Source organism: Coffea eugenioides, chromosome 4, assembly GCF_003713205.1.
Source record: "Coffea eugenioides isolate CCC68of chromosome 4, Ceug_1.0, whole genome shotgun sequence".
Lineage (NCBI taxonomy): Eukaryota > Viridiplantae > Streptophyta > Magnoliopsida > Gentianales > Rubiaceae > Coffea > Coffea eugenioides.
In genome coordinates, this window is record NC_040038.1 from 7,274,459 (window position 1) to 7,281,987 (window position 7,529).

Consider the following 7,529-nt stretch of genomic DNA (forward strand, 5'->3'; position numbering starts at 1 on the left):
TTATTTTTTATTTTATTAATAAAATTACATATATATTTCTAATATTTTATTATTTATTAAAGCAAAAATTGCTATTTTATTTATTTTTTAAAAATTAAAATAATTATTTTTTATTTTTTAAAGTTCGAGTAGACTCGAGTTCGAACACGACTCGATTTGAATTTGAGGTGGAACTCGAGTTCAGTTTTACATTGAGAGTTCATCGAGTTCAAACTTGGTAAAATTGAATTGAAATTCAATTCGATTCGATTCATTTGCAACTCTACCTTAGTGAACTACAAGAATTTGCAATTCGGATTTCAACAGATCTAAACAATAATTATGTTCTCACCAAAAATTGTAACGTCTGTCCATATTGATCATTTTGATTCTTCAAATGTCGACACTATTCCTAAAATGGATTCTTCAAATGTCGACACTATTCCTAAAATGGGTAGGAAGGATGGAAGGAAAACCAGGTCCAATACCATATCACATTGACGTACCCAAATCGCATTTATTACGGAAGTTGGCTCAATATTGACAAGAGTTTGGGCTTTGATGCAGTGTTGTTATACTCGGATCGGACTAACTGGTACGCTCGGTCCGACTGTAAACTGGCCTTTTTTTCAATCTGATTTGAAGTACAAAATCGATTTGGAAAAAAATCAGTCAAAATCATTAAAATTTGGCTAAACTAGTGACCTGATTTGACTAGTTGACCCGTTTCTCAAACTTTTTTTTTCTTTTTTTTTAAACATAATTTGAGTTACCTAAATTTTAACATTTTTATTTAATAATAAGAATAAGAAAACGCCATCCAGTTAGTGAAAATACCAAAATCACTCGCTTTCATGAATGATCTCTAAATCAAGATGTTTTCATCCTTATCTTCTTATTAGTTTAGCATCAGTGATTCCATGCTGCATTAATTTGTTTTAATTTAATTTTTCAAGTAGTTTAGGAGAATGGACATATATTAGTCATGAATTTACATTTTTATATATAATTATTAAGTGTATATTTGATTGCAAGTTTAATATTTTTGGAACATTTTGTATAATCAGCCGAATATAACCAAGAGCTTAATTTTAATATTTCTGAAACTTATAAAAATAAAAAATAATTATGGCATTATGCTAACGTCAGTGAACTTTTTTGAAAAAGGTTCGACAAATCGGATTAGTTAACCCCTGACCTAATAGTTTAGCTGAGTCGCTATCCGGTTTGAATTTAACAACATTTCTTTGATGTAAGCTTGTTTAATGTCCTACAGTTTGCAGGCATCGTTAAAACTAAAATGGAGACTGAGAAATGACATTCTTTTTGTTTTGAAGATTAAATTCTAAAATTTACGTTTTTAATTTGAACACTTGTGTTTATTTCTTTTAGTAGACCAGTATTTGCATTATTTACATCACTAAAAAAATGCAACATGAAGTAGTTCCAACCCCACTGGCAAAAAAGTTAAAGATTTTTGAAGCCGAAAAGGAAGTGCACCAAGGATCAATTTCTTTGACTTGATGGAAACGCACTCCACAGGTTACAATTGGCCGAAGTACTAAGATTTGGACCAGCTTAAAAGATAAATTGGCATACTTCTTGTTCACAGTGATATTGCTGCAACATTTAGGCAATGAAGATCTTACTCCTGAGTGCTGGCTGACCTAAAAGACTACAATCCATCCCTGATCAAGTTCAAACGGTAGCTAAAGCCCGCCTGTAGCTTTTAATTGGTTTTGAGTCTACCTGTTTGTTTATACAAACTTGATAGAATTAATCAGTTCAGAGCGATAAAATCAGTCAAAATCTATCCAATCAAAATGGAAATGTAACAAATGTATTCGGAAAATCAGTTTCAGGCAGCCCACACCTCCAGCGTTTTTATAGTACGTACATGACATCCTTAATGCATTTGGAGTGGCATCAGCTATTTAAGCAGAAGATTGTAGCCATTTTCTACATCCTCAAACACTGCAATCTTTTCTTGGTTGAGTGATAAGCTAAGAAGTACTAACAATGAAGATATCACTCATCTTCATGATTTCATTCCTTCCATTGTTCATTTCCATAGTCTCCTCCTTCTCTTCAGCTGCTGAACCCCAGCCGGTGCTCGATATAGCTGGAAATGTGCTTCGAACTGACCTCTACTACTACATATTACCTGCCAAAGTCCGCGGCATGTTCAGAGGTGGAGGGCTTACATTATCGAGCATTGGCAATGACACTTGTCCGGTTGGCGTGTTTCAAGAATTGTCTGAGCAAAGAAATGGCATCCCCTTGACATTTTCGCCTTTGAAACCGAAAGATGGTGTTGTTCGTATATCGACAGATTTAAACATCGAATTTGCTTATCCAGAAACCTGTGGCGAATCTCCAGTTTGGAGGGTTGATAATTATGTTGATCCATCGGCTGATAGCATTGTATCCATCGGTGGAGTTGTTGGAAATCCTGGTCCTGCGACTTTAGGCAGCTGGTTCAAAATTCAAAAATTAGGCTATGACTACAAGCTTGTTTATTGCCCCACAGTCTGCAGCTATTGTGATGTTATTTGCAAAGATGTTGGCATATTGTACCAGAATGGGGAAAGACGTTTGTTTCTGATCGATTATCCACTCAGGGTCGTATTCAAGCAAGCATGAAAATCGTGAGATTCGAGATCAGTTGATTTTCTTGGATGTATTCTATGTAATGCTGGTAATAAGGAAATCTCCCTGGAAAATGGGGGAAAACCATGTAATAAGGAAGCATTCTAAGTGCTTTTTTCTTAAGTACTAGTTATATTTGTTAGTGTTACATATTGCATATCTCATGCGTTGTAACTCTTATTAACTATGTTACTTTTTAACGATAAATAAAGTAAGTGAAATATAATCTATATATTTTATTTCGCTTCAAATCATATGTTCCTTTATTTCTTTCTTTTTTCTTTTTTGGGGTGAAATATAATTTTTCCACAAAGTATAAATATTCAAAGAAAGAGTTCTGCTTCCCATAACACGTGCAGGATGATATATGCAGTAGTAGATACAAATAGAAGTACCATGTTATTTCTTTACACTATTTAATTCTGGTTGTTTTGCTATTTTTTTTCTTTTTTTGCACTTAAACAGTGGATTTTTACTTACCTTCTTGAACACCAGTTAGGGTAAATAATATCAATGTAGGAAAGATTAATTTTTTACATAATAGTTGCGAAAAGACTTAATTTACAACAAAAGGCTAGTAATGTCGTTTGAGAACGTAGCTTTTAGAATCAGGAATAAGAGATGAAGTTGACCTGCAGCACAAACTGTTGAGAGAGATTGAGATATTAAACATCAAACACTAAAATACGTAGTGGTCAAATTTAATTTAAAATTACTTAAGAAACAATAATGAAGCAATTCACAAATGTTGTGAAAATACCGACGTCTTGGGACGCGTTCCACAGCACTATTGGCTGAAGTACTAAGATTTGGACCAGTTTAAAAGATAGATTTGCATATTATTACTTAAATAATTACACAAGAATATTACTCCAATTGACTTTAGGCCAGCGAAGATGTTAAACCTGAGTACGTACTTGTGGCAGACCTGAAGAAGTAAAAAAAAAAATTGATCCTGAAGAAGTTAAAACAGTAGTTAAAGCCCGCCCGTAGCTTTGTATTGTTTCTGAATCTACCTGTTTCTTTGACAAATTGGACAGAATTCATTAACTTAAAGCAATAAAACGAGTTAAATTCCGTCCAATCAAAACTGGAATGGAAGAAACTGTGTTCGGAAAATCAGTTTCAGGCAGCCCACAGCTCCATTGTCGTAGATACGGTACATGCAACCTGAATTTTTTTTTAGCAGGCAGTAGCTATATAAGCAGAAGGTAGCAGCCATTTTCTACATCATCAAACACTCAAATCATTACTTGTTAAGTGATAAGCTAAGAAGTGCCACTAATGATGAAGGCATCACTACTCTTTATCCTTTCATTCCTTGTCTTTTCCATTTCCACAAACTCCTCCTTCACTTCAGCTGCCGAAGCACCCGAGCCAGTGCTCGATGTAGCTGGAAAGATGCTGCGAACTGACCGCCAATACTACATATTACCAGCAGCCAATGTCTTTGGCAAATTCAGAGGTGGAGGTCTTACACTATCCGGCATTGGCAAGAACACTTGCCCAGCGGCTGTGTTTCAAGAAATGTCTGAGCAAAAAAATGGCATCCCCTTGTCATTTTTGCCTGTGAACCCGAAAAAAGGTGTGGTTCGAGTCTCCACAGATTTAAACATCAAATTTGCTTATCCACAAACCTGTGGCCAATCTCCAGTTTGGAGCATTGGTAATTATGTTTATCCATCCGGTGACAGCTTTGTCAACATCGGTGGAGTTGTTGGAAATCCTGGTCCTAAGACTTTAAGCAGCTGGTTCAAGATTGAAAAATTTGGCTATCAGGATTACAAGCTCGTTTATTGTCCCGCGGTATGCAGCTATTGTAAAGTTATTTGCAAAGATGTTGGCATAGAGTACCAGAATGGCAAAAGACGTTTGCATCTCACGACTGATTATCCACTCAGGGTCGTATTCAAGAAGGCATAAAGATGAGATTTTAGGTATAAAACGCTGGTAATAAAGAAGCCTCCCTGGAAAAATGGGAAAAAACCATGTAATAAGGAAGCATTCAATTGCTTTTGTTGATGTATAAAATATGCAAGTAAACTATCTGAAGTTGCTTGCTCTTTCTTGTTTCGTAAGTTCATAATAAGGCAATAATTGTAACTACAGAAAATGTTCAAAATTATCACTAAACTATTTGAACATGATTTTGCTACCTATATTTGGTTTCCCACTCAATTCTTGTTTGATAATTTCTTGAGAAAAATTTTGTATTACTTGGGTGCCTTTTAGAAATTAAATATGTAGTGGGAAGTATTGAAGCAAAAAACAAAAAAAGAAAGAAAGAAAGAAAGAAACGGTTCGTAGGAAATCCAGTAACCATTCCACTGCGGCTAACACGAGTTAAAAAATGAAGATCACATTCCAACGCGTTATGGCCTCATGGGCCCATTCTTTATTCTTCATAAGGTTGACTGTATGGAATTAAGAAGGGATAATTTCAGAAACCTCCCTGAGGTTTCTAACAATTTCACTGACCTCTCTGGAGATATGAAAAATAACACTGATCTCATGTGGTAGAATAAGGGGCCTATTTGCTGACATCACTTAGCGTGAAATTACTGATGAACGCAAACACGTTATCTGAGATTAGAAACTATAATCTAAGAATTAAGTAATGATGGCACAATCAACTAATTAACAAAATTATCTGCTAACAACATAAATAGAATTGTGGAAGATATAAAATGGTGCGAATTTGCTATACCAATTAGTTTCATTTTGTGATTCATAGGACTTGGCATGACCACATTTCAATCGTACACAAGAAAGACTCGAGCAAAACAAAGGAAGCACAGTCGAAAGAAATAGAAAAGCAAATATGTTCTTAAGGATATTTTCCCCTGGTTTAAAAACTAAAGAGATGGTCTTATCATCAGAGTAATTTCGTGGAAGTGATTGAGAAAAGATGTAGAAGAAAGGCAAAAGTTGAAATTCTTTTTTGTACAAAATCACAAAAGGCAAAACCTAAATTTGTTAAAGAATCTCTATTATTTTCAGTTTAATATTTAAAAGTTATATAATCTTAGTTGAAAATCATGAAATTTTTTGAGACCATCATAACTACAATACACCTTGACTGATAATTGTTTGCAACTGATAATTCTTTTTACTAATACACCTTGACTGGAATGCATAAGGGGCATTTGTGGAACAAAATTTTCATTTCTCTCTTGGAAGTAATTTTTTAATCATACTTTTTCGTAGATGGACTGATTTTTATACCAAATCATAAACCTCAAGGAAGGTTAGTGTAATTTTTCAAATTTTAGAAGAGGTCGGTGGAATTGTTAGAAATCTCAGGGAAGGTTTCTAAATTATCCCTATTAAGAATGAAGGATTGCTAAGAAATTTTTGTCTCAAAACTGTAACACCCCGAAAAAAAAAAAAAAATAAGGAGGTTGTGGGTAAAGAAGATACTAAAGTGTATTTTTTTGGGTTTGATTTAAAATCTTATTTTGTTTTAAAAGACTAGAAACCCTAAATGTTTAATCAAAAACCCTAGTTTACTTGGTTTTATTAAATGTCTCATATTTTAATAGAAACCCTAATTTTAATCACTGAAATTGCAAAACCTTCACGTTTTTCTTAAAAATACCCTATTATTTGGAAATTATTCATTATTTATTAAAGCCCTACTACTCAATCATTCCACAATAAGTGCAAATAAACCTAGAAAGTAGCGTTTCACGTTTGGTTTCAAGATTGGAGCAAAATTAGGGTTTTCGCGATTTTCCGCCGGATGAATTTTCGGTATAGAGTAAGGATTAAATTTGGAGATTAAAAGTGGCTTTTAAGTGAGAAATAATATGTGACTAGGAGCAATGATATAAGGTTAGTGAATGGGAAGTAAAAACCCTAGTACGTGAGTTTTTAAGAAAAACGGCGCGAACCGGCGGGTTCCACGCACTACCGATTGAACGCACCGCTTGACCACCATTTTTTTTCTTACCAAACAAATTTATTGAACTTGAGCAAAATATCTTCTCTCTTGGCAGCAAGCTTGACCGAATTTGAGGCTAGAAAATAACAAGAAAAAAAGAGAAAAAAAGAAAGGTGGTGGTGGCGACACTTGTCGCCACCTCAAGGCTTCTTGACCCAAGACCAAGACCATCCATTTAACTCCAAAATTCAGCAAGTTTCCTCCTCATTTTGTTGCTGCTGGCCGAGAGGAAGGAGAAGAAAAACACCAAAGGGAAAACACTCCATTTCTTCTTCAATCCAACAACTAAGTGAGAAATCAAACAAAACAAACCGATTAAACTTGTACTTGAGTGATTAGTTAGTGATTTGTGGTGAGTTTTTGAAAGAGAAAGCTTGGGCTACACTTAGTGAACTCTAGTCAAGGTAAGAAAGCTTATCTCTCCAAATTTTACTTTCAATCTTGTTAAATTAAGCTTAGCAACTTGATTTTGTGGTGGAATCATGGATGATTATCATGTTTTGGAAGTTTTTTCCTTTTTATTTGATGAACTAGGGTTTGGGGAAATTCTGCCCAATTTGATGTATGATGTATATATATTGCAATTGAGGTTTTATAAGGTGTTTTGGTAGTGATTGGAGTGAGAAATTAAGGAAAGTTCCACTAAAAACTAGAAATTCCAGAATCTGGAAAATTTCCCCAACATTCTGTCCGAATTTGTAACTGTATGTTAGAGGTCGATTTGGCCTTAGGTCAAAGAAGGAAAGTTGTAGAGAATGGTATTTTATAGGTGCCTACAAAATTTCAGCTCAATCGGAGCAACGTAGGTCATGAAAAGTCCAAAATACCCTTACTATTTTAAGTATTTCCCCAGCAGTCCATTTCATCAGTTAAGTCCAGTTTATCACATTTTTTGACTAGGGTCCGTACTGATTTAGCTTTTTGCCAAAACATAAAAATTGTAGTATTCTAAATTAGC

At 34.5% G+C, this 7,529-nt stretch overlaps 2 protein-coding genes across 2 annotated transcripts; both read left to right on the top strand.

The window, feature by feature from the left end:
• The first annotated feature begins 1,998 nt into the window (after nucleotides 1-1,998).
• On the top strand, nucleotides 1,999-2,622 carry LOC113768908 (kunitz trypsin inhibitor 2-like). The gene has a single exon (XM_027313413.1). It carries the CDS (start codon nucleotides 1,999-2,001, stop codon nucleotides 2,620-2,622), a length of 624 nt encoding a protein of 207 aa, XP_027169214.1.
• A 1,293-nt stretch (nucleotides 2,623-3,915) lies between these two features.
• On the top strand, nucleotides 3,916-4,551 carry LOC113767529 (kunitz trypsin inhibitor 2-like). The gene has a single exon (XM_027311650.1). It carries the CDS (start codon nucleotides 3,916-3,918, stop codon nucleotides 4,549-4,551), a length of 636 nt encoding a protein of 211 aa, XP_027167451.1.
• The last annotated feature ends 2,978 nt before the right edge of the window (nucleotides 4,552-7,529 follow it).